Here is a 27,923-nt window from a genome sequence, read left to right on the forward strand (position 1 = left end):
TCATAAGAGAGTGAGTTGGAGTGGGGGAATGAGTATTGCACGCAAAACTGAAAAGAGCTGAAACTGCGCATATTATTTTTGCTTTAACTGTCGACCAATGAGAGGTGCGCGACAATCAAGAGAACCAACACATTCTCACCTCATCGAAACGTGTTACTTTATTACAGTTAGGTGCTGCTGCTGCCAGTGACGCGCGCGGCTCCCAGTTTTGGTCTAATCGATTAGATGATGGGGATGACGCGATGACCTCCTCCTACACGCAGGGCACAATAAAGTAGCCCTCACACCTGGACGTGCGGCGAACTTCGAGAGAGTATCAGTGGAGGATACAGGAAGACAACTGAAACTGTATCAATATGCCAGCCTCGATTATATGATCTACGCTTTCTTTCTTTTAGTATTTTACTTTTCCCGCGGTGGGTGATAATCTAACGGTTTGATTGTGGGAATATGCTCACTACGGATACCTGATTTGGTCTCGCTTTGTGGCACACATGAAGATTCTATTAAGGATGTTACTGTCTAAACGGCCCAGGTGTCATTGGGCCATCGTAAAACAGACATCACTCTCTGCGCAGAGCAGGGGATTCTGCTCTTTCCAGGAATAAGACAACACATTCCCTCTCAAAAAAGTGGAATCAAAGCTGCACTTTTCTGGAGGACATTGACATTGGCTATTCAAGTCATCATCTCCGGGTTACTATGCAATTACAACTGATCTACTTTGTTTTGATCTTGCACTGCATGGAATACACTGATTGTCAGCAGCACCCCTCTAGGCATCGGCAAAATAAACGTGAGTAAAGAGCGACGGCGCATGCAGTGAGTTGCTCGCGCGCACACACATGCTCCTGGTCTCTGTTCCATTCAACCCTACTTTAGTGTTGTAGTGCCTATCATGCCATATGACATTCATGTAGATATATAAATAACATAACAATATGGGTACTGAACATCTCATACTTGACAATGACATGTGCAATGAAAGATCATAGCATGGCTTTAGGAAATATGCCTACTTGGGGTGGAATGCTTTTTGGTTGAGGTGGAGATGTAATAACATAGTCCTGTGGTTCAATCTCTATTACAAAAAATGAAACTTCCCATAAATTAATTTATATAAACAATGTTGATAGGGTGGGTAGCCTATAATTTATAATATGATATAGTTTTTTAAGTAAAGCCTGCATTTATTTATAATCGAGGGCAACTCGATCAATCTAAACATGTGTTGTTATCAGATCAATATGTAATTTAAATGAATAAACTTGTATTTTAATCACTAGGCGAGACTGGGTGCCTCTGTGGAACTCACTATATTGTGTCTACAAAAGCAATAGGCGCACTTTACTCTCTGCAGCGGCCAATTTTACGCACATTTCGTCCTCAACCACACCGCAGTCAATAATTGGACTGCATGGTGTTCAACATTACATGACCCTCAGTGTTGTCATTTTCTACTGATAAAATTCAACCAGTCACTGTTCCCTGACAGTTTTCTTAGAAGTGTATTCCACAAAGCTCCGTCCGCAGTGCGCGCTGCGTCCCCTAGTTCCCATCGCTCTCTAGCGGCCAGAAGCAGAGAACTTTTTACGCGGCATGTCTGCCGACAAAAGATTGTTATAACTTTCTGATCTAAATGATTCATTACATACAAAGTTCACGTGAAGTGTATTATATTTGCATTTCACTGATGTTATGGAATGTCTGCAGTGCTTGTGCTTCCTTGACAAACTCCGTGCAACACTGAGTAGGAGCTTTGAGCATGTGGCAGCGCGTGCCATCTAACCGCTGTTAGAGGATGCTGATACAGTTATCTTCTTGATTGTAATACATGTAGAATATAAGATTGTGCATCTAATATGAAAATACATGAAAGCCTGGCCATTTCCATCTTCAAAGGGCGTTCTTTGTTTGCTTACCATAACTGTGACTTTCTGTGGCGATAATATTTTGTGGTGTTGAAAAAATGGAAGAGGGAACTGTTCATATTTAGTAGGCAATTCAAACATTTTTCAGTTAGAAATTCAGAGGTAGTATTTTGCATTAAATTATTTACAGTATTTCAAAGCTCTGAAGCAAAACTATCATCATATCCAAAACAAAACAAAGAAGCTCTGGTAAATCAGTAGACACTTTAATTTTGTTTTTGCTCCCTAGATGTTCAGAGTATCAGCAGCATTGACCATGGCAGGGTTCTCCAACCCCGGTCCTGTGTATTAGTGCTGGGCTGGAACAAAAGCCAGCACTTCCAGTAGTTCTCCAGGACCAGAGTTGGAGAACTCTGCATGAAGGTATCCGTTCAGCACCTTTCTTTAAGCCTAATAGATATCATGTTCTGTGTCAAGTAACTCCACAGGTCTCACCCTGTATCTTGTCAGTAGTACCATGGAGCTTGCTTTATTATTCTCTCTCTGCACTATATTGAAGTTCCAGATGAGCTTCCAGATGTGCTCTTCTGCCTTAGTAGAATGGTTGAGTGTTGCATGCATCACCTGTTGCCAGGTGGATTGTTATCTGGAAAGGTAGGCTAGTAACAAACAATAGCAGTGTTTTGGGGTGCATGTTTAACATCTTAAGAACCACTTCAACATGATATATCATCTTCTTACCTAAACCCTACATGCCTACGTAGAAATTGTGGGTCCACATTGGTTTGTGGGTGCATTCCAGATAGGCAAACTGTGGACCTCACCTCGTGCATGGCAGCCTACTTAGCTGGTGCTAATTGAAGGAGTCCGACCTGACATATGACTATCTGTGATAGCCAGACAGAGAGAGCAGGGTGAATGAGCTCTCAGTCAGGGACCGTGACCATGCAATCAACTGGCCAAAAACAGTCCACTTCCTTCTGCCCTTGATGTATCCACAAATGAGAGATATGAATGCCTGAGAGCAAACACAAGATAGCAGAATGATTTCTAGAAAAGAGGCCAGAATGATTTCTATGTTGTCTAGAATGTAGATACCAGAATGATTTCTGTGTGTTCTAGAATAGAGGCCAGAAGGATTTCTAGGTGTTCTAGAGTAGAGGCCAGAATGATTTCTAGGTGTTTTAGAATAGAGGCCAGAATGATTTCTAGGTGTTCTAGAATATATGCCAGAAGGATTTATGTGTGTTCTAGAATAGAGTCCAGAATGATTTCTAGGTGTTTTAGAATAGAGGCCAGAATGATTTCTACGTGTTCTAGAATAGAGGCCAGAATGATTTCTAGGTGTTCTAGAATAGAGTCCATAATGATTTCTATGTGTTTTAGAATAGAGGCCATAATGATTTCTAGGTGTTTTAGAATAGAGGCCAGATTGATTTCTAGGTGTTCTAGAATAGAGGCCAGAATGATTTCTAGCGTGTCTATACATGTTTAAAATAGACTCTAGGTGTGAATAACAGATTGGATTCCTAATAAAGGGAAAGAAGGACAGATAATGAAATTAAAGGAGGGGGAGATATGCAGAGGTTCAACACCACAGTGTTTGATGAAGAAAACATCTTGGAAAAGCAAACGTCTTTTTACAGCCTTCACGGTATAGACCTCACGGTACAGCCTTCACGGTACAGCCTTCACGGTGTAGACCTCACGGTACAGCCTTCACGGTACAGCCTTCACGGTGTAGACCTCACGGTACAGACCTCACGGTACAGCCTTCACGGTGTAGACCTCACGGTACAGACCTCACGGTACAGCCTTCACGGTACAGCCTTCACGGTGTAGACCTCACGGTACAGCCTTCACGGTACAGCCTTCACGGTACAGCCTTCACGGTGTAGACCTCACGGTACAGCCTTCACGGTGTAGACCTCACAGTACAGACCTCACGGTACAGCCTTCACGGTACAGCCTTCACGGTGTAGACCTCACGGTACAGCCTTCATGGTACAGCCTTCACGGTGTAGACCTCACGGTACAGCCTTCACGGTACAGCCTTCACGGTACAGACCTCGCGGTACAGCCTTTGCGGTACAGATCTCACGGTACAGCCTTCACGGTATAGACCTCACGGTACAGACCTCACGGTACAGACCTCACGGTACAGCCTTCATGGTACAGCCTTCACGGTGTAGACCTCACGGTACAGCCTTCACGGTACAGACCTCGCGGTACAGCCTTCGCGGTACAGATCTCACGGTACAGCCTTCACGGTATAGACCTCACGGTACAGACCTCACGGTACAGCCTTCGCGGTACAGACCTCACGGTACAGACCTCACGGTACAGACCTCACGGTACAGCCTTCACGGTACAGACCTCACGGTACAGGACTCACGGTACAGCCTTCGCGGTACAGACCTCACGGTACAGCCTTCATGGTACAGACCTCACGGTACAGACCTCGCGGTACAGCCTTCACGGTACAGACCTCACGGTGTAGACCTCACGGTACAGATCATATCTACAAGGACTACCATTTCCTGTAAGAACTGTGCAGATGTAAAGTTGAGATTTTACCGTAATTCTGCTACCAAACTTTGCATCTGCACAGTTTTTCCAGAAAATGTATATTTTTAAAATGTCCAATGTAAATTGTTAAAAGAAATCATTATGCATAGAGTTATATCTTTGTTAAACTTTGAAATCAATGGTTTTTGTTTGACAATTCATTTTAAAGATAGAAATCGGAGTATTAGCATAATTCTGTTACCATGGGGTTGCCCTGTTGTGTCAGTGCGAGCTACTGTAGGTAAGGCAAAATTCCTCTGTGTTAAGGGTTCTGTGAATTAGGGGGCCTTGGCAGGAACACATGAGGGCAAATGGACAGCAGTTGTAAAGATTGCTAAGATATGTCAAACACAATCTCTGTGATCTATTGCAATCTGGCAGCTAACCATGAAGTGAAGGAGGGAGAAAAGACCAACAACTCACCCACGGCACGATATGCCAGAGAACTAGGAGGATAAAACACCTACTGCACACACTGAAATGCTCCTTGCGTAGCTCTGCAGTGGTGAATACTGAGACTAGCTCTTACCATGTGTCGCAATCCCAGAAGTTGCCCCTGAGATATTCCCCCTAAGAACTGATATAGGATCCCCAAACCCTTACCTTAACCATCAAGGGAAATCATTACAAACTGACCATAGACCAGTGTCTAGCTCTAGCAGTAGCAATCCAATCTGTACTAAATGAGCTCAAAATATCTGACTCAGAGAGGTGCTCCCTGTCATTGCATCAGGTACCATGCATGCCATTCCCTGGCCTTTGACCCAGCTCTTGAGTGGACAGATGTATTACATTTTTTACCATTGTAGCATAGAAAAAAACTGCAACATTTCCTCTCTGCCCCATGGAAACATTTGTAGAATTGCTGAAAATCTGCTTTAAAACTGCAGCATTTTCTCCCCCCCCCCCCCCCATGGCAAAGGGCCATTAACTTTAAAGCTGCAAATATTTCTCTCTACCGCCAAGAGGTGGGCCACTAAAATGTTTTGCCTGCGAGTTGGGGGGCTTAGGGTCCCCAAAAACCTGCACACATTAAAGTCATTAGCCTTATGAACATAGAAACTTGGTTGCAGTTTCTATGCTACAATGGTAAAAAACTGAATACATCTGCCCACTGGGCAGAGAAGTCATTTCAACGTCTAGTTTTGATTTACATTTGGTTGAGATGCCAGCTAACGTGAATTCAACGTGAAATCAACCACAACAACAAAAATCACAACATAGTTGGATTTCGGTAAAAATGGGTGTAAAATAAAGTCAAAATTCACTTGCGATGATGACTTTTTGCAATCGGTTTTCCATGTTAATTCAACATCATCACATTGATTTTTTTGTTGTTGAAATGACATGGTAACATGGTAACATATTTCCTCAGTCAGGTACTCACTTGCAGCTCCTGCTGGTAGTCCTAGAATATACCCAACCTCTTCTCCTCTCAACCAGTCTGTCCTCATCTCCACTGTCCTCTGAGGTCAAGCTCTGTAATTCAACAAGAGTTGAGAGTTAAGCCACTTGACATGCTGCCCTACAAGTCAGTCACACATGGCTTAAATCAGCAGCAGCAGCAGCAGTCAGGACGCATGAGGTTTCACTTGTGCCCAGTCCAAGATGGCAGTTTATGGTAATGGAGCGCTGCTCAGTTCCCCGATTGTCTGTAGACTTCTCACATACTGTGATGACACTATCCCTCCTTCAAAGACACTGTCCTACCCTGGGCCTTTTATAGCCTCCTTATAGCAGAGACTGGACACATGTATGCAGGACTTTAACCTGGAGACCAACATTTTGGAGAAGTCTGAGTAATAACACTTTCCTGTAAACATTCTGCGTACATAAAATGTTAATCAACCTGAGCCAACCTCCACACCAACCAACAGAGAAATTGGATGTTATTCACATTCTGGCAGGGCTTTGTAAATATCTCTGACACAAGGCTTGCTATCTGAGTAGGATGTGTAGGCCTACAGCCAGGCAGTTTTGCAATCCCTTTCTAATCCTACCATCAGTCATAACATGCAACTTTTCAGGGAAGTCAGTCCAGACCTGACTGTCCTTGACCAGCACGAAAACATCCGGTGGCGTACTGCATTAGCATCGAATAGCCCCCGCGATATGCAACCTTTCAGGGAAGTTAGGAACCAATACACACAGTCAGTTAGGAAAGCAAAGGCTATTTTTTTCAAACAGAAATTTGCATCCTGCAGCACTAATTCCAAAAAGTTTTGGGACACTGTAAAGTCCATGGGGAATAAGAGTACCTCCTCCCAGCTGCCCACTGCACTGAGACTAAGAAACACTGTCACCACTGATTTTTCCCACGATAATCGAGAATTTCAATAAGCATTTCTCTACGTCTTGCCATGCTTTCCACCTGGCTACCCCAACCCCGGCCAACAGCCCTCCACCCCCCCAGCAACTGGCCCAATCACTGTGTTCTTATCGGCAGACTCAACAGCCTTGGTTTCTCTAATGACTGCCTCGCCTGGTTCACTAACTACTTCTCAGATAGAGTTCAGTGTGTCAAATCAGGGGGCCTGTTGTCCAGACCTCTGGCAGTCTCTATGGGGGTGCCACAGGGTTACATTTTCGGGACGACTCTTTTCTCTGTACATATCAATGATGTCGCTCTTGCTGCGGGTGATTCTTTGATCCACCTCTACGCAGACAACATCATCTTTGGACACTGTTTTAACTAACCGCCAAACAAGCTTCAATGTCATACAACACTCCTTCCGTGGCCTCCAACTGCTCTTAAATGCAAGTAAAACTAAATGCATGCTCTTCAACCAATCGCAGCTCGCACCCGCCCGCCCGACTATCATCACTACTCTGGACGGTTCTGACTTAGAATATGAGGACAACTATAAATACCTAGGTGTCTGGCTAGACTGTAAACTCTCCTTCCAGACTCATATTAAGCATCTCCAATCCAAAGTTAAATCTAGACTCGGCTTCCTATTTCGCAACAAAGCCTCCTTCACTCATGCTGTCAAACATACCCTCGTAAAACTGACTATCCCACAGATGCTTGAGTTCGGCGATGTCATTTACAAAATAGCCTCCACTCTACTCAGCAAATTGGATGCAGTCTATCACAGTGCTCTCAGTTTTGTCACCAAAGCCCCATTTGCAGTGCCTTGCGAAAGTATTCGGCCCCCTTGAACTTTGCGACCTTTTGCCACATTTCAGGCTTCAAACATAAAGACATAAAACTGTATTTTTTTGTGAAGAATCAACAACAAGTGGGACACAATCATGAAGTGGAACGACATTTATTGGATATTTCAAACTTTTTTAACAAATCAAAAACTGAAAAATTGGGCGTGCAAATTTATTCAGCCCCTTTACTTTCAGTGCAGCAAACTCTCTCCAGAAGTTCAGTGAGGATCTCTGAATGATCCAATGTTGGCCTAAATGACTAATGATGATAAATACAATCCACCTGTGTGTAATCAAGTCTCCGTATAAATGCACCTGCACTGTGATAGTCTCAGAGGTCCGTCAAAAGCGCAGAGAGCATCATGAAGAACAAGGAACACACCAGGCAGGTCCGAGATACTGTTGTGAAGAAGTTTAAAGCCGGATTTGGATACAAAAAGATTTCCCAAGCTTTAAACATCCCAAGGAGCACTGTGCAAGCGATAATATTGAAATGGAAGGTCTACCAAGACCTGGCCGTCCCGCTAAACTTTCAGCTCATACAAGGAGAAGACTGATCAGAGATGCAGCCAAGAGGCCCATGATCACTCTGGATGAACTGCAGAGATCTACAGCTGAGGTGGGAGACTCTGTCCATAGGACAACAATCAGTCGTATATTGCACAAATCTGGCCTTTTTGGAAGAGTGGCAAGAAGAAAGCCATTTCTTAAAGATATCCATAAAAAGTGTTGTTTAAAGTTTGCCACAAGCCACCTGGGAGACACACCAAACATGTGGAAGAAGGTGCTCTGGTCAGATGAAACCAAAATTGAACTTTTTGGCAACAATGCAAAACGTTATGTTTGGCGTAAAAGCAACACAGCTCATCACCCTGAACACACCATCCCCACTGTCAAACATGGTGGTGGCAGCATCATGGTTTGGGCCTGCTTTTCTTCAGCAGGGACAGGGAAGATGGTTAAAATTGATGGGAAGATGGATGGAGCCAAATACAGGACCATTCTGGAAGAAAACCTGATGGAGTCTGCAAAAGACCTGAGACTGGGACGGAGATTTGTCTTCCAACAAGACAATGATCCAAAACATAAAGCAAAATCTACAATGGAATGGTTAAAAAATAAACATATCCAGGTGTTAGAATGGCCAAGTCAAAGTCCAGACCTGAATCCAATCGAGAATCTGTGGAAAGAACTGAAAACTGCTGTTCACAAATACTCTCCATCCAACCTCACTGAGCTCGAGCTGTTTTGCAAGGAGGAATGGGAAAAAATGTCAGTCTCTCGATGTGCAAAACTGATAGAGACATACCCCAAGCGACTTACAGCTGTAATCGCAGAAAAAGGTGGCGCTACAAAGTATTAACTTAAGGGGGCTGAATAATTTTGCACGCCCAATTTTTCAGTTTTTGATTTGTTAAAAAAGTTTGAAATATCCAATAAATGTCGTTCCAATTCATGATTGTGTCCCACTTGTTGTTGATTCTTCACAAAAAAATACAGTTTTATATCTTTATGTTTGAAGCCTGAAATGTGGCAAAAGGTCGCAAAGTTCAAGGGGGCCGAATACTTTCGCAAGGCACTGTATCTCACTGGTCATCCCCAAAGCCAACAATGACTGGAACGAATTGCAAAAATAACTGAAGTTGGAGACTTATATCTCCCTCACTAACTTTAAGCGTCAGCTGTCAGAGCAGCTTACCGATCGCTGCAGCTGTACACAGCCCATCTGTAAATAGCCCATCCAACCAACTACCTACCTCATCCCCATGTTTGTTTTAGTTTTTCTGCTCTTTTGCACACCAGTATTTCTACTTGCACATCCTCATCTACACACATATCACTCCAGTGTACATTGCTAAATTGTAATTACTTCACAACTATTGGCCTATTTATTGCCTTATCTCCTTACTTCATTTGCACACACTGTATACAGATTTTTCTATTGTGTTATTGACTGTACGTTTGTTTATCCCATGTGTAACATTGTTGTTTTTGTCGCACTGCTTTGCTTTATCTTGGCCAGGTCGCAGTTGTAAATGAGAACTTGTTCTCAACTGGCCTACCTCGTTTAATAAAGGTGAAATAAAAAAAATAAAAAGAATGAAAGCTCAGCCTTTCCCTGTTTCTAACACAGTCGACCCTGTGAACGATGTGGGTCGACAGATAGGCTTATCTTCAACACGAAGCATAATGAAGATGAATTTGAGACATGTTGCAAAGTTGTGCCAGTGCCGATTACTCATCTTACTCATTTGGCTGTGTTTGCATTGTTATGGCAAACAGTTTGCTGGAGGTCTATCTGAATATTGAACATTTTGCCAAATTGTTTCGTCCTTCGTACAATGAATAAACTGTACTCCGAGAATAAGAAGTGCGCAGCTTCTGGCGTCTCGTGCAAACCTTTGCATGCTTGACGTCTCATTTGATTATTTTTTCCAGCCAAGAGAGTCCACAGGCCTGCTTGTTGCCTGTCATGTTTATTATTGAGTTCTTCTATGGTCATTGTTCCCAGAAAAATATGTAAATCTGTAGCATTTTGTCACCATCCAAACGCTTTGTTGGCTATTTGGTATCCTCGTTGCAGTAGTTGGATAGAAGTCATTACTTTAATACAATTCTACACAACTTAATGCACACAATTCAGAAGACTACAAACAGTTCATACAGTCTTAAGAGCTGTATTTGTTTAAATGTAAGCAGTAGTTCCTCTTTATTTAATTAGCATAGAGAGAGAGAGAGAGAGAGAGAGAGAGAGAGAGAGAGAGGATATGTTGACTTGTAGTGTTGGTTAACACCATCTGTCTCACTGCTGCAGTAATATGTTAAAACTATAACTTGGATTTGCATTGTCGATTCTTTTAAAAACGTAGGATATCTCCATTTCCACATTAGTTCTATATTGAATGTAAATGATAGTGTAACAACATGTTGAGGGATGTTCCTCTGTTCCACCGTTGTTGGTTGGTTTAGTGTGGCTGGGTGATGATGCATCTTTTGCATATTGTTAAAGTCAGATACAGTACCGTGTCAGTTTAGGGACAAGCATCACGTAGGAGTGAGGCCACAAGACAATGCCTTTTGCAATGATCATGTTGTTGTCTCAGTTACTTTAGTTCAATACACTTATGTTATTATAAGGCACTCTGGGTAAGAGTCTTTGCTTAATCAATGCTTCTCATCTTTGGGTAGCAGTACCCTGTGAGGGTACCTGTCAACCTGGCCTGTACACAGGGTACTTGGAAAGGACCCATATTCCTAACGATCAGTTTTACAGGAGGAGGGGATACTTCAGGCAGATCAAAATGTGATTGGGGGGGTACAGTAACCGAAACAGGTTGAAAGCCCCTGTGCTAACTGATTGTATGGTTGTGTCCCAAATGGCAACCTATTCCCTATACTATACTACTGCACTACTTCTGCAGTAGTTATGCCATTTGAGACACATACGAAGTAAAATGACTAAACTGACTTTTGTCCTTCTGTGCCACATCATCTCCCTCCGTCTTACCTGCAGAGAACCAAGGGGTAAGCTCAGGGTGCCAGGGAGGCTGTCTGACCTGCTCTGATTACAATGGCTGTCTGTCCTGTAAGCCCCGCCTCTTTATCTTCCTGGAGAGAAATGGGATGAGGCAGATGGGGGTGTGTCTGCCCTCCTGCCCCAGTGGTTTCTACGGCACCCGCTCACCAGACAGAAACACATGCACAAGTAAGTTGCATGGCTATTACCAAAGACGTTTATAGCCTACCTCTACTTTTACACTAAGGGGTGGTTTACAGGGCCTGTTTACATAGACAGATTAAGCCTAGACCTAGACTTAAACACTATTTCAACTGAGAATCTCCATTGAACGTGCTTTTTAGTCCAGGACTAGGCTTAATCTGTGTTTTAGTGTATGTATTAAGTCCATTTGGTATCACTGCATGCCAGTCACTCCAAATACATGATCTTCTATTATTTTGTACATTAAAATCTCATAAAGGGATGTGCATCGATGTGCAGACAATTTTCCTGTTTTAGAGTGCTGCTCATTCTAACATACTGCATGTTCAATAAATCACTTCAAGAGCAACATAAATGTGCAGGCTGTTGACCAACTGACTGGGTGTTTCAGAGTGCAGGCCGGAGTGTGATTCTTGCTTCAATAAGAACCTTTGCATGCGGTGCCGAGCGGGGTACTATCTCCACCTGGGCAAGTGCCAGGAGAGCTGCCCAGAGAGCCTGGTCTGCAGCGACACACAAAGGGAATGTGTTCCCAGTGAGTAGAATATTAGACTGTTACGTTATTATCAAGTCCTGACGGTGTTGGTGTTAGACACGTTACAAAGAGAGGGCTAGTGTAGTGTATTATCGTTACATGTTTGTTTCTATGTCTCAATCACATGATGTAAAATGTGGAGTTAAAATAGCATATCGTATTGCATTTGGTTTTCTTAGAATGGAAGAATGCAGTTAAATGTAATTGTAAAGGTCTTTGTTGTGTGTGTTGATGTGATTTGACTCCAGTGCAGGTGTAATATTATGTATGTGTTGGTGTTTCAGAGTGTCCTGCGGACTGTGATGCCTGTCTGATCAATGACACATGTACAAGGTGCAGACCAGGCCTGTACTTGCTGCTGGGGAAGTGTCACCACGTCTGTCCAGACGAGTTTGAACCAAATGACAAACTCATGGAGTGTTCCCTTCAAGGTGAGCTCCAGAACAAGTAGGAGAGAGAGTTTACCAGTGGAGGCTGGTGAGGAAATCTGAGGATGGGCTCATTGGGCCGGAATGGAAAGATATGGAACACATCAAACACATGGTGTGTTCAGTATCCAGCCAAAACAATAAGCCCAACCTCTGATTTAAAGTGGCACTAGACTCCACTGGTGTTAACTTCAAATGCTTTACAGTGTCTTTGCCCTTCTATACGTGAATTTTGGTTGTGAATATATTTGGACTCTGCCTCTTGTGTCTCCCCCTCTTTCTTAATTATTTGTGCAGTGCACTGCGCGGTGGGTGAGTGGGGCGAGTGGAGCCCCTGCTCCCGGTCAGGGAAAACCTGTGGATTTAAATGGGGTGAGGAGACGAGGACCCGGGAAGTTGTCCAGTTCCCTTCCGCCTACGGAAAACTCTGTCCCCCCATCTGGGAAAAGAAAGAGTGTGTCCTCAAGAGGAGGCGATGTCCAGGTAAATACTATAATAACTATACCGGGGATCATCAGTAGTAGGACAGGTCACTATCTCCATTGTTAGTACAGTTGTAGGCTAGAGTTCCAGAACCAACTTTGTCCCTACACCATAATCTGAAATGACTGGTCAGTCATCTGCCACTCCTCTCCTCTCCTTAAGGGACCTGAATTGTTGACTTTAAGGATATGCATTGTGGTTAGTGGATAATGGTGAAATGCCTGTGTTTTGTTGCTCTAACTCTTCGAATCCAGACTTTACGGATTATAAAAATATGTCAAAACACTTGATTTTCCACGTAAACATTGATCTGATGATTTCTAATGAAATCAGCCCCAGAGCTCCCCAGGCCCTCGGCTCCTCAGCCCACCAGGCCCCTGCGCCCCAGCGCCCCAGGCTCTCCATGCAGGCTTACTTACAGCACAAACACAACCCCTCAGTAGTGATTCAGCAGAAAAGTTTACTGTGAAGCAGAAACACACAGACTCCTCAAACATCCTCCCTTGGGGAGCCATGAGGCGACGAGGGGAATCAGCATTAGTTTAGACTAATAACAGCAGCTGCCAACACACACACAGATCTGAATACACACCCACATCAACTGGTCCCTTTAAAAACCATAGGCGGTAATTTGTAAAGAGTCCTGGTTGGGTTGAATCTGTCATTTAGGCTGTGAAATGTGGCCTCTGCTCCTCCCCCAGTCTGTCGTCTTTCTCTCTTTCTCCCCTTTTTCTCCAACCTGCTGATACTCTCTCTTGCACACCCAAAGAAAACACACCACCCCTCCTTCCCCCTGAATGGGGCTCCTGTTCCACTGTCCCGTGGTGGAGTGGGGGGCTTAGTGTGGAGTCGGGGCTGTGTTGATCCGCCTGGCGGGCCTGAGCGGGGTGGAGGCAGGTCAGAGCTGTGGGTGGGTAGGTGGGTGGGTGCGTGTTACACACTGCAGGCCGAGGCCTGGTTATCACACACACACACACACACACACACACACACACACACACACGGTTATCGACCTTGCCCTGCGTGTGATTACCCAGCTGCTTCCCCCGGGTCGGCCTGCCGGCTCCTGGAACATCCAGTGAGCAGAGCTAATTATCTGCTCTGGCGCGTCCCCTCCGCTCCGTGTTTACGTTCCGCATACGCCACGGGGTCACTGGTCTGACCTCCGCCAGCTCGCACTAATCCCCACCAGCCCCTCAGACACTGATACATCCTCCTCCCTCTATCCCTTCACCCCTCCATCTTCCCTCCATTGCTCCCCAAGGGCCTCCGTCCATCCCCAAACCAGGTTTATTTGTTATTTCTCCAGCTAATTTTCGTCTTTCTCTAGAAAGAGCTCTCACTCTTTTTCTCTCTCTTCTTTTCTCCCCCTGCCTCATTTCTCCCCCTGCCTCTTTTCTCCCCTTGTCTCTTTTCTCACCTGTCTCTTTTTTAACCTTCCTCATTTCTCCCCTTGCCTCTTTTCTCACCTGTCTCTTTTCTCACCTGCCTCTTTTCTCCCCCTTCCTCTTTTCTCACCTGCCTCTTTTCTCACCTGTCTCTTTTCTCACCTGCCTCTTTTCTCCCCCTTCCTCTTTTCTCACCTGTCTCTTTTCTCCCCCTGCCTCATTTCTCCTCCTGCCTCTTTTCTCACCTGTCTCTTTTCTCACCTGCCTCTTTTCTCCCCCTTCCTCTTTTCTCACCTGCCTCTTTTCTCCCCTTGTCTCTTTTCTCACCTGTCTCTTTTCTCCCCCTGCCTCATTTCTCCTCCTGCCTCTTTTCTCACCTGTCTCTTTTCTCACCTGCCTCTTTTCTCCCCCTTCCTCTTTTCTCACCTGCCTCTTTTCTCCCCTTGTCTCTTTTCTCACCTGTCTCTTTTCTCACCTGTCTCTTTTCTCACCTGCCTCTTTTCTCCCCCTTCCTCTTTTCTCACCTGTCTCTTTTCTCCCCCTGCCTCATTTCTCCCCCTGCCTCTTTTCTCCCCTTGTCTCTTTTCTCACCTGTCTCTTTTATCACCTTCCTCATTTCTTCCCTTGCCTCTTTTCTCACCTGTCTCTTTTCTCACCTGCCTCTTTTCTCCCCCTTCCTCTTTTCTCACCTGCCTCTTTTCTCAACTGCTTCTTTTCTCCCCCTTCCTCTTTTCTCACCTGCCTCTTTTCTCACCTTCCTCTTTTCTCACCTGCCTCTTTTCTCACCTGCTTTTTTTCTCCCCCTTCCTCTTTTTTCACCTGCCTTTTTTCTCACCTGCCTCTTTTCTCACCTGCTTCTTTTCTCCCCCTTCCTATTTTCTTCCACTGTCTCTTTTCTCACCTGTTTCTTTTCTCCCCCTTCCTCTTTTCTCACCTGTCTCTTTTCTCCCCCTGCCTCATTTCTCCCCCTGCCTCTTTTCTCCCCTTGTCTCTTTTCTCACCTGTCTCTTTTATCACCTTCCTCATTTCTCCCCTTGCCTCTTTTCTCACCTGTCTCTTTTCTCACCTGCCTCTTTTCTCCCCCTTCCTCTTTTCTCACCTGCCTCTTTTCTCAACTGCTTCTTTTCTCCCCCTTCCTCTTTTCTCACCTGCCTCTTTTCTCACCTTCCTCTTTTCTCACCTGCCTCTTTTCTCACCTGCTTTTTTTCTCCCCCTTCCTCTTTTTTCACCTGCCTCTTTTCTCACCTGCCTCTTTTCTCACCTGCTTCTTTTCTCCCCCTTCCTATTTTCTTCCACTGTCTCTTTTCTCACCTGTTTCTTTTCTCCCCCTGCCTATTTTCTCCCACTTCCTATTTTCTCCCCCTGCCTCTTTTCTCACCTTCCTCTTTTCTCCCCCTGCCTCTTTTCTCCCCCTGCCTCTTTTCTCCCCTTGCCTCTTTTCTCACCTGCCTCTTTTCTCCCCCTGCCTCTTTTCTTCCCCATCCTCTTTTCTCACCTGCCTCTTTTCTCACCTGCCTCTTTTCTCACCTTCCTCTTTTCTCACCTGCCTCTTTTCTCTCCCTGCCTCTTTTCTCACCTTCCTCTTTTCTCCCCCTTCCTATTTTCTCCCCCTGCCTCTTTTCTTCCCCATCCTCTTTTCTCACCTGTCTCTTTTCTCACCTGCTTCTTTTCTCCACCTTCCTCTTTTCTCCCCCTGCCTCTTTTCTCACCTGCCTCTTTTCTCACCTTCCTCTTTTCTCACCTGCCTCTTTTCACCCCCTGCCTCTTTTCTCACCTTCCTCTTTTCTCCCCTTTCCTCTTTTCTCCCCCTACCTCTTTTCTTCCCCATCCTCTTTTCTCACCTGTCTCTTTTCTCCCCCGGCCTCTTTTCTCACCTGTCTCTTTTCTCACCTGCTTCTTTTCTCCCCCTTCCTCTTTTCTCATCTGCCTCTTTTCTCACCTGCTTCTTTTCTCTCCCTTCCTCTTTTCTCCCCCTGCCTCTTTTCTCATCTTCCTCTTTTCTCACCTGCCTCTTTTCTCCCCCTGCCTCTTTTCTCCCCCTTCCTCTTTTCTCACCTGCTTCTTTTCTCCCCCTTCCTCTTTTCTCCCCCTTCCTCTTTTCTTCCCCTGTCTCTTTTCTCACCTGTTTCTTTTCTCCCCCTGCCTATTTTCTCCCCCTTCCTCTTTTCTCCCCCTGCCTCTTTTTTCACCTTCCTCTTTTCTCCCCCTGCCTCTTTTCTCACCTTCCTCTTTTCTCCCCTTGCCTCTTTTCTCACCTGCCTCTTTTCTCCCCCTGCCTCTTTTCTTCCCCATCCTCTTTTCTCACCTGCCTCTTTTCTCACCTGCCTCTTTTCTCACCTTCATCTTTTCTCACCTGCCTCTTTTCTCCCCCTGCCTCTTTTCTCACCTTCCTCTTTTCTCCCCCTTCCTCTTTTCTCACCTGCTTATTTTCTCCCCCTGCCTCTTTTCTCACCTTCCTCTTTTCTCCCCTGCCTCTTTTCCCACCTTCCTCTTTTCTCCCCCTTCCTCTTTTCTCCCCCTTCCTCTTTTCTCACCTTCCTCTTTTCTCACCTGCCTCTTTTCTCCCCCTTCCTCTTTTCTCCCCCTGCCTCTTTTCTCCCCCTGCCTCTTTTCTCCATCTTCCTCTTTTCTCACCTTCCTCTTTTCTCCCCCTGCTTCTTTTCTCCCCCCTCCTCTTTTCTCACCTGCCTCTTTTCTCCCCCTGCCTCTTTTCTTCCCCATCCTCTTTTCTCACCTGCCTCTTTTCTCACCTGCCTCTTTTCTCACCTTCATCTTTTCTCACCTGCCTCTTTTCTCCCCCTGCCTCTTTTCTCACCTTCCTCTTTTCTCCCCCTTCCTCTTTTCTCACCTGCTTATTTTCTCCCCCTGCCTCTTTTCTCACCTTCCTCTTTTCTCCCCTGCCTCTTTTCCCACCTTCCTCTTTTCTCCCCCTTCCTCTTTTCTCCCCCTTCCTCTTTTCTCACCTTCCTCTTTTCTCACCTGCCTCTTTTCTCCCCCTTCCTCTTTTCTCCCCCTGCCTCTTTTCTCCCCCTGCCTCTTTTCTCCATCTTCCTCTTTTCTCACCTTCCTCTTTTCTCCCCCTGCTTCTTTTCTCCCCCCTCCTCTTTTCTCACCTGCCTCTTTTCTCACCTTCCTCTTTTCTCACCTGCTTCTTTTCTCCCCCTTTCTCTTTTCTCCCCTTGCCTCTTTTCTCCCCCTGCCTCTTTTCTCCCCCTGCCTCTTTTCTCCCCCTGCCTCTTTCTCTTCCCCACTCCCTCCAGCTCTCCCTAATGGCTGTTGTTTTCTAACTTCTTCTCTTTTGGCTCTCTCCATCTGTCTTTTGTGTTTTTAAACATAACGTTGTAACCTCCATGTCACCCCCAGTCCTCCCCCTCCTTATGAATCAGAGAGCAGGAACTCTCAATATGAATCAAGGAGGTTTACGCTCCTTATCCACAAAAATGACAACAGGAGCTGGACTTTAAACAGGTCCAGTACATAGAGAAATATGGAATGTCACTGAATGAATCAGGGGGCAAGAACCCTCACTTTCACTCTTCCTCTTTAACACAACTCTGATTTGGTCATTTCATATCTAGTAAGCTCTGTTGAGCTACAGTAGCCAAAGGCGTCATGTCATTTCAGTGTACAGTGTCCTCCCCCCTCCTTCAACAGGCTTGGCGGTCGTAAATGTTTACATACATGTCCTTGCCCACCTGCCTGCTGTCTCCTTTGTGTTAACAATGTTGGCTAATTTGTCCTCCAAACCACCGTTCCCCTATCTATCTAACCCAGCTAGAAGGTAGCCCCCTCCCGTCCCCCAGCGAGGGGGAGCGGGACATGCGTCCCGTAGCCTTCAAAGCTCCGGGCATTTCTCCTGTGGGACAGCCCAGAGCCTTTAATCCCAGCCTGGCTCCCACCAAAAGCCCCCTGGACGACAGTGTGCCTGCCATGGAGGATGTTGCCCCTCTGCGTCATTAGACTAATTATGCTCCTGCACATCCCCTCTCTGACAGCGGGCCAAACTGTTTCCCTGCATGCACACACAGGCACCCTAACACTCCAGTGAAGAGTGCTGAGCACTGAGCAGCATGATGTCTAGTACTTTATGCAACCAATGCACTGTAGCATTATCAGTGTAAATGCACTGCATAGGATTGTGTGTTGGAGGGTGATCCGAGAGACAATTCCAGCTGTTTTCTTACACTCACCTCTCTCTCTTTCCTTTTCTTTCTCTGTCTATCTCTCCCCTTTTCACACTAACTCTATGTTAAAATTGTAAATAATCAATGTCAGATGACAGTTCACTTGCATAAACTCTTGTGAAGTTGCAACACTTTTGAAAGCTGTCCTTAGTTACAGTAATCTTATAATCCAGCTCTGTTGATATTACTTTTACAGTCATTTTTCACAGTTCTATTTTACAGTTTATATAAACCACATGCCTGAACCTGATCATACTTAATGTGGACACACGTCTCATCAAAATATTAGTTTTACAATAGCCGCACCCCCATACACACACACACACACACACACACACACACACACACACACACACACACACACACACACACACACACACACACACACACACACACACACACACACACACACACAAACCATCCCAAAAAACACAGCAAGTCATCCACTGCAGTGTAGCGGTAATGACCATGCTGGTAAGAATGTGCTAAATCTCTGTGTTTTAATTCAAGTGTCTCCTTCGGGTCCACTGCATCGCTGGACAGTTTATAGAATTCATAGACACAGTTCAGACAGACAAAAGCCTTCTCTGATAAACATACCCAGTAATCACCTCAACACGAGCCCAGATGAAGTTGTGCCTTGGGTTTTAGGAAACCCAGAGATTATGACTAAGCCGCTTATCTTTAAATGGTTATGACAAACAAAACAATGTGTGTAGAGGGGACTTCCTGTGTTGAAAGAGCCAGAGGTGGGGTGAGATGAGGGGCAGAGTCAGATTCAGAATGCTGCTCATCTCTTTCTCTCTCTGTCATTCTCTCTGTAAATAATCCTCTCTCATTCTCTCTCTCATTCTCTCTCTCTCATTCTCTGTCTGTGTGTGTCTCTCTCTCTAGCTCCCTGTCTCTCTCTGTCTCTCTATCTTCCTGTCTCTCTCTGTGTCTCTCTCGCTATTTACCTGTCTCTCTCTGTGTCCCTCTCTGTGTCTCTCTCTATCTCCCTCTCTCTCTCTCTCTCTCTATATATATATATATATATATATATATATATATATATTTTTTTTTTTACAATTGAAGTCGGAAGTTTACATACAATTATGTTGGAGTCATTAAAACTTGTTTTTCAACCACCAGAAATTTCTTCTTAACAAACTATAGTTTTGGCAAGTCGGTTAGGACATGGTTAGGACATCTACTTTGTGCATGACAAGTAATTTTTCCAACAATTGTTGACAGACAGATTATTTCACTTATAATTCACTGTATCACAATTCCAGTGGGTCAGACGTTTACATACACTAAGTTGACTGTGACTTTAAACAGCTTGGAAAATCACAGAAAATTATGTCATGGCTTTAGAGGCTTCTGATAGGCTAATTGACATAATTTGAGTCAATTGGAGGTGTACCTGTGGATGTATTTCAAGGCATACCTTCAAACTCAGTGCCTCTTTGCTTGACATCATGGGAAAATCAAAAGAAATCAGCCAAGACCTCAGAAAAAAATGTTTAGACCTCCACAAGTCTGGTTCATCCTTGGGAGCAATTTCCAAACACCTGAAGGTACCACGTTCATCTGTACAAACAATAGTACAGAAGTATAAACACCATGGGACCAGGCAGCCGTCATACTGCTCAGGAAGGAGACACGTTCTGTCTCCTAGAGACTAACATAATTTGGTGTGAAAAGTGCAAATCAATCCCAGAACAGCAGCAAAGGACCTTGTGAAGATGCTGGAGGAAACAGGTACAAAAGTATCTATATCCACAGTAAAACGAGTCCTATATCGACATAACCTGAAAGGCCACTCAGCAAGGAAGAAGCCATTTCTCCAAAACTGCCATAAAAAAAGCCAGACTAAGGTTTGCAATTGCACATGGGGACAAAGATCGTACTTTTTGGAGAAATGTCCTCTGGTCTGATAAAACAAAAATAGAACTGTTTGGCCATAATGACCATAGTTATGTTTGGAGGAAGAAGGGGGAGGCTTGCAAGCCAAAGAACACCATCCCAACCGTGAAGAACGGGGTTGGCAGCATCATGATGTGGGTGTGCTTTGCTGCAGATGTGGGGGTCATGATGTGGGGGTGCTTTGCTGCAGGATGTGGGGGTATATGTGGATATATTGAAGAAACATCTCAAGACATCAGTCTTGGTCGCAAATGGGTCTTCCAAATGGACAATGATCCCAAGCATACTTCCAAAGTTGTGGCAAAATGGCTTAAGGACAACAAAGTCAAGGTAATGGAGTGGCCATCACAAAGCCTTGACCTCAATCCTATAGACAATTTGTGGCCAGAACTGATAAAGCGTGTGCGGGCAAGGAGGCCTACAAACCTGACTCAGTTACACCAGCTCTGTCAGGAGGAATGGGCCAAAATTCACCCAACTTCTTGTGGGAAGCTTGTGGAAGGCTACCCGAAGCGTTTGACCCAAGTAAAACAATTTAAAGGCAATGCTACCAAATACTAATTGAGTGTATGTAAACTTCTGACCCACCGGGAATGTGATGAACAAAATAAAAGCTGAAATAAATAATTCTCTCTACTATTATTCTGACATTTCACATTCTTAAAATAAAGTGGTGATCCTAATTGACCTAAGACAGGGGATTTTTACTCAGATTAAATGTCAGGAATTGTGAAAAACTGAGTTTAAATGTATTTTGCTAAGGTGTATGTAAACGTCCGACTTCAACTGTATATATATATCACTGTCTCTCTGTGTGTGTCTCTGTCTCCTTGTCTCTCTCTGTGTGTCTCTCTCTATATCCCTGTCTCTCTGTGTGTATCTCTCTCTATCTCCCTGTCTCTCTCTGTGTGTCTCTCTGTCTCTCTGAGTGTCTCTCTCTGTCTCCCTGTCTCTCTCTCTCTCTCTCCTTGTTTCTCTATCTATCTCACCGTCTCTCTGTGTCTCTCTCTGTCTCCCTCTCTCTCTGTGTGTGTGTCTCTCTCTAGCTCCCTGTCTCTCTGAGTGTCTCTGTCTCCTTGTCTCTCTCTCTTTCTCCATGTCTCTCAGGGTGTGTCTCTCTCTCTCTCTCTCCTTGTTTCTCTATCTATCTCACCGTCTCTCTGTGTCTCTCTGTCTCCCTCTCTCTCTCTCTGTGTATCTCTCTCTATCTCCCTGTCTCTCTCTGTGTGTCTCTCTGTTTCTCTGAGTGTCTCTCTCTGTCTCCCTGTCTCTCTCTCACACACCTTGTTTCTCTATCTATCTCACTGTCTCTCTCTGTCTCCCTCTCTCTATCCTTGTTTCTCTATCTCACTGTCTCTCTGTGTGCCTCTGTTTGTGTGTGTGTGTGTGTGTGTGTGTGTGTGTGTGTGTGTGTGTGTGTGTGTGTGTGTGTGTGTGTGTGTGTGTGTGTGTGTGTGTGTGTGTGTGTGTGTGTGTGTGTGTGTGTGTGTGTGTGTGTCTCTATATATATCTCTTTGTCTTCTGTGTGTGTCTCTCTCTAACTCCCTGTCTCTCTGACTGTAAATTGTCAACGGGACAACAGTAACAACAATAACCAAGGGTCAGAATAACCATACATTGAACAATAACAATAAGCATACAGTAGAGGACATGTGCAGGTTGATTGGTCTGTCAGACACTCCCTCATCTTATTGCAGGCAGCAATGTAGTGCGCTGCCAACCCACAGCTCTCTGCGTCCTCCCCAAACAGGACGGGTAGCCTACTCTCATCAAAGAGGTCTTTAAAACCTTGAATAAGGGTTTCAAATTTGGGGAAATGGCACTCTCTAATTGTTTTATATTTTTTACATTTTGTTTCTCTCTCTATATCTATATATAATATATATATATATATATATATATATATATATATATATATATATATATATATATATATATATATATATATATATATATATATATACAGTGCCTTGCGAAAGTATTCGGCCCCCTTGAACTTTGCGACCTTTTGCCACATTTCACACAGGTGGATTGTATTTATCATCATTATCATCATTAGTCATTTAGGTCAACATTGGATCATTCAGAGATCCTCACTGAACTTCTGGAGAGAGTTTGCTGCACTGAAAGTAAAGGGGCTGAATAATTTTGCACGCCCAATTTTTCAGTTTTTGATTTGTTCAAAAAGTTTGAAATATCCAATAAATGTCGTTCCACTTCATGATTGTGTCCCACTTGTTGTTGATTCTTCACAAAAAAATACAGTTTTATATCTTTATGTTTGAAGCCTGAAATGTGGCAAAAGGTCGCAAAGTTCAAGGGGGCCGAATACTTTCGCAAGGCACTGTATATGCCTGTCTCTCTCTGTGTGTCTCTCTGTCTCTCTGAGTATCTCTCTCTGTCTCCCTATCTCCTTGTATCTCTCTATATCTCCCTGTCTCTATGGGTGTGTCTCTCTCTATCTCCCTGTCTCTCCTTTTTTCTCTATCTATCTCACTGTCTCTCTGTCTCCATCTCTATCTCTCTGTGTGTCTCTATCTCCCTGTCTCTCTGAGTGTCTCTGTCTCCCTGTCATTTTCTTTTTCTCCCTGTCTCTCTGGGTGTGTCTCTCTCTATCTCCCTGTCTCCCTCTCTCTCTCTCTCTCTCTCTCTCTCTCTCCTTGTTTCTCTCTCTATCTCACTGTTTCTCTGTGTCTCTCTCTCTCTGTCTCCCTCTATCTCTGTGTGTTTATCTCTCTCTATCTCCCTGTCTCTCTGAGTGTCTCTGTCTCCCTGACATTTTCTCTTTCTCCCTGTCTCTCTGGGTGTGTCTCTCTCTATCTCCCTGTATCCCTCTCTCTCTCTCTCTCTCTCTCCTTGTTTCTCTATCTATCTCACTGTTTCTATGTGTCTCTCTCTCTGTCTCCCTCTATCTCTGTGTGTGTATCTCTCTCTATCTCCCTGTCTCCCTGTCTCTCTCTCTCTCCTTGGTGTTCTATCTATCTCACTATCTCTCTGTGTCTCTCTCTGTCTCCCTCTCAATTCAATTCAATTCAAGGGGATTTATTGGCATGGGAAACGTGTTAACATTGCCAAAGCAAGTGTGGTAGATAATATACAAAAGTGAAATAAACAATACAAATTAACAGTAAACATTACACCTACAGAAATTTCATATATAGTGTTGTTAACGATGTACAAATGGTTAAAGTAAACAAGGGGAAACAAATAAGCATAAATATGGGTTGTATTTACAATGGTGTTTGTTCTTCACTGGTTTCCCTTTTCTTGTGGCAAGAGGTCACAAATCTTGCTGCTGTGATGGCACACTGTGGAATTTCACCCAGTAGTTATGGGAGTTTATCAAAATTGGGTTTGTTTTCAAATTATTTGTGGATCTGTGTAATCTGAGGGAAATATGTGTCTCTAATATGGTCATACATTGGGCAGGAGGCTAGGAAGTGCAGCTTAGTTTCCACCTCATTTTGTGGGCAGTGTGCACATAGCCTGTCTTCTCTTGAGAGCCAAGTCTGACTACGGCGGCCTATGTACAGGCTCACTGAGTCTGTACATAGTCAAAGCTGTCCTTAAGTTTGGGTCAGTCACAGTGGTCAGGTATTCTGCCACTGTGTACTCTCTGTTTAGGGCCAAATAGCATTCTAGTTTGCTCTGTTTTTTTGTTAATTCTTTCCAATGTGTCCAGTAAATATCTATTTGTTTTCTCATGATTTGGTTGGGTCTAATTGTGCTGCTGTCCTGGGGCTTTGTGGGGTGTTTTTGTGTTTGTGAACAGAGCCCCAGGACCAGCTTGCTTAGAGGACTCTTCTCCAGGTTAATCTCTCTGTAGGTGATGGCTTTGTTAAGGAAGGTTTGGGAATAGCTTCCTTTTAAGTGGTTGTAGAATTTAACAGCTCTTTTCTTGATTTTGATAATTAGCGGGTATCGGCCTAATTCTGCTCTGCATGCATTATTTGGTGTTCTACGTTGTTCACAGAGGATATTTTTTGCAGAATTCTGCATGCAGAGTCTCAATTTGGTGTTTGTCCCATTTTGTGAATTCTTGGTTGGTGAGCGGACCCCAGACCTCACAACCATAAAGGGCAATGGGTTCTATGACTGATTCAAGTATTTTTAGCCAGATCCTAATTGGTATGTTGAATTTTATGTTCCTTTTGATGGCATAGAATGCCAATCTTGCCTTGTCTCTCAGATCGTTTAGGCCAAGGTATGTATAGTTTTTGTGTGCTCTAGGGCAACGGTGTCTAAATGGAATTTGTATTTGTGGTCCTGGCAACTGGACCTTTTTTGGAACACCATTATTTTGGTCTTACTGAGATGTACTGTCAGGGCCCAGGTCTGTCAGAATCTGTGCAGAATATCTAGGTGCTGCTGTAGGCCCTCCTTGGTTGGTGACAGAAGCATCAGAGCATCAGCAAACAGTAGACATTTGACTTCAGATTCTAGTAGGGTGAGGCCGGGTGCTGCAGACTTTTCTAGTGCCCGCACCAATTCGTTGATATATATGTTGAAGAGGGTGGGGCTTAAGCTGCATCCCTGTCTGACCCCATGGGCTTGTGGGAAGAAATGTGTGTGTTTTTTGCCTATTTTAACCACACACTTGTTGTTTGTGTACATGGATTTTATAATACTGTATGTTTTACCTCCCAACACCACTTTCCATCAATTTGTATAGCAGACCCTCATGCCAAATTGAGTCGAAGGCTTTTTTGAAATCAACAAAGCATGAGAAGACTTTGCCTTTGTTTTGGTTTGTTTGTTTGTCAATTAGGGTATGCAGGGTGAATACATGGTCTGTTGTACGGTAATTTGGTAAAAAAAACAATTTGACATTTGCTCACTGAGGAAATGTACGAGTCTGCTGTTAATAGTAATGCAGAGGATTTTCCCAAGGTTGCTGTTGACGCATATCCCACGATAGTTATTGGGGTCAACTTTGTCTCCACTTTTGTGAATTGGGGTGATCAGTCCTTGGTTCCAAATATTGGGGAAGATGCCAGAGCTAAGAATGATGTTAAAGAGTTTTAGTATAGCCAATTGGAATTTGTTGTCTGTATATTTGATCATTTCATTGAGGATACCATCAACACCACATGCCTTTTTGGGTTGGAGGATTTGTATTTTGTCCTGTAGCTCATTCAAGGTAATTGGAGAATCCAGTGGGTTCTGGTAGTCTTTAATAGTTGATTCTCTCTGTGTGTGTGTCTAACTCCATCTCCCTGTCTCTCTGAGTGTCTCTGTCTCCCTGTCTCTCTGGGTGTCTCTCTCTATTACCCTGTCTCTCTGAGTATCTCTGTCACCCTCTCTCACACACCCTACAATCTGCCTGGCCTTGTGGGATGTATGGGCCTCTCCTCCTCTCCTGCCCTGAGCTCAGATAGTTCAGATACAAATTACGACTGGGGAGAGCTAGCACCAGTGCCAGCACCAGTTTTGTCTCACCCTTGAGGCTGGTGGGCTTTCATTATTCCTGCCGACCAGAGCCAGGGAAGACTAAACAGAGTAGGATGGTAGGGTCCTATATCGCACTGGCTGGACCCCAGGAATGTGTGGGTCAGCGTTGGGCTGGCGTGCGCTGCGAGCCCTCCTCTGCCTGGTCAGGATGGAGCGGAGGTCAGAGCACGGCTGGGCTGATTAATGGTCACAGGCTGAAGGGGGGCCAGGGGGAGAGAGAGGCTCCGTGCCTACCTCAGCAGTTTCGCAATCCTGCTGCTTACACATCGACAGCACAACACGAATAGGGCCAGTTTCAATCTGTCGATCTGTCTTCTCTCTCTCTCTCTCTCTCTCTCTCTCTCTCTCTCTCTCTCTCTCTCTCTCTCTCTCTCTCTCTCTCTCTCTCTCTCTCTCTCTCTCTCTCTCTCTCTCTCTCTCTCTCTCTCTCTCTCTCTCTCTCTCTCTCTCTCTCTCTCTCTCTCTCTCTCTCTCTCTCTCTCTCTCTCTCTCTCTCTCTCTCTCTCTCTCTCTCTCTCTCTTGCTCTCTGGGGGATGTTTGATATTAATGATGTGGGGCTTCCAGTGGTAAACTCTACAACATTCCATGAAATCTATTTGTTTATGAGATGGCGAAAGAGCAGATAAACTGAAGTTTATTTAAAGGCTTTCTATTTTTGACAAAGCCTATCAGAGGAGAATTGCAACAGCTGAAGTAAACCTTGCTCACAGGGTGTGGCCACTGTCTGTGATGCAAGGCTGACCTCTAGTGGTGACTAGGGGGAACATGTTTGTACTGTGCCATATTACAGTTGCTCCCTGGACAGCCAGCAGGTATATGACCAAGACTAGAGCACACTGATAAATTGGTATGCAAAAGAGACATCGTCATCATCATCAACATCATCGTCACACCCATTCTCTCTTCATATTCATCTTATTCTGTATATCCTCATCTGAAAGTGCAGCTCCTGCCATGACCCTCAACCAGCTCTCTGTGTAAAGTCATGTAGATCACTTGAAAATACAACAGAAATCATTATAAAGAGTGATTGAGCTGTTGACTAACAAGTGTTTTCTGTTCTGTGTTTTTTTTCCATCTCTAGGGCAAGGCAAGGGGAGGAAGGGTGAGCGGCGGGGCGAAAGGAGAAATCGGGACAACCGCCGGGACAAGGACAGCCAGGGGGAAGGCCGGCGGGAGAGGAAGAAGGACAGAGAGAGGGAGAGGGGGGAGGCAGGTGACCGGGAGGACTCTGAGAACAGGAACAAGACAGAGCAAAGACGCCGGAGAGGCCAAAACAGAGACCCTGTTGTCTCACCTGAGGGAGGAGGTCCTGAACAGTAACAGAGCCTGGAGGAGCCCTCTCACTCCACCCCCTCTTTGTCACCCTCGCCCCCTCAACTCCTTGCTGATGGGGTTCTGCTGCTACCTGTATTATTTAAATATATACTGTATATGCACAAGAGAGATGGGGTCACTCGATCGGGCCACTACAGACTCTAAGGACTTCTCCCCTACATACCTACCTACCTACCCTCCTCCACCACACACCACTGAGAGGCCGCCTCCCCCTTCCTGTCCTGTCCTCTAGTTTCACCAGACCAGAGAGAACCAAGACTGCTGTTGATTGGACGGGAATGTACAAAACTGCTCTTGTGATTAGATGGGACTGTACAGAGAGGAGAGCAGTGAGACATTGAAATGTGACAGTATGGGGATGATGATGTGTTTGTCATTGGGAGTCGGGACAATGTAAATGCTTGTTGAATCGGTTATTTAAAAGGCTCCCACCCAGTTAAAAACAAACTTTGTGTCTTGGTTTCAATGTAGGTTTAATTTGTGACATTATGTAGAATTGTTGTTGTTGTTTAAATGTATTTTTGTTTTTGTTTGTTGTTTTTTGCTGAGTAAATTATCATGGGATATCAGTAACAGAAAGACAGACAGTCAGATGTGGTTACTGCATCCAGATGTATAGTAAACATGAGACAAACCGACTGAATTGATTTTGTGACAGAATGAGGACGGACCTCAGTGTTTTCCTCACAACTTATTATTGGTCATGTTTGTTCAGAAGCGTCCTGGACAAAGTGCTAGTTTGCCTATCTGTGTAAGCGGGATTTGTGCTTTCACTAAAGCCACCTGAGCAGAAATCAAAAGCATCTGTATGTCAAATAAACTATAATGGGTTTGTACTTGTCTTTGTTTTTCATTTGTTATCTTTGGGCAATATTTTTGGTATCTCAG

The 27,923-nt window shown here is 44.6% G+C and overlaps 1 protein-coding gene across 1 annotated transcript; it reads left to right on the forward strand.

Moving 5' to 3' along the window:
* LOC110485212 (R-spondin-3) lies at positions 1-27,868 on the forward strand. The gene is made up of 6 exons (XM_021556276.2): positions 1-796; positions 11,113-11,304; positions 11,711-11,854; positions 12,139-12,285; positions 12,580-12,765; positions 26,782-27,868. Exons 1-6 carry the CDS (start codon positions 703-705, stop codon positions 27,018-27,020), a joined length of 1,002 nt encoding a protein of 333 aa, XP_021411951.2. The 5' UTR covers positions 1-702; the 3' UTR covers positions 27,021-27,868.
* The last annotated feature ends 55 nt before the right edge of the window (positions 27,869-27,923 follow it).

This window comes from Oncorhynchus mykiss, chromosome 2 (assembly GCF_013265735.2).
Source record: "Oncorhynchus mykiss isolate Arlee chromosome 2, USDA_OmykA_1.1, whole genome shotgun sequence".
Classification (NCBI taxonomy): Eukaryota; Metazoa; Chordata; class Actinopteri; order Salmoniformes; family Salmonidae; genus Oncorhynchus; species Oncorhynchus mykiss.

Coding starts and splice junctions, on each gene's coding strand:
- LOC110485212 (XM_021556276.2), top strand. CDS start 703: ATGCAATTACAACTGATCTACTTTGTTTTGATCTTGCACTGCATGGAA. Junction 11,855..12,138: donor ACAAAGGGAATGTGTTCCCA/GTGAGTAGAATA, acceptor TTGGTGTTTCAG/AGTGTCCTGCGGACTGTGAT. Junction 12,766..26,781: donor CAAGAGGAGGCGATGTCCAG/GTAAATACTATA, acceptor TTCCATCTCTAG/GGCAAGGCAAGGGGAGGAAG.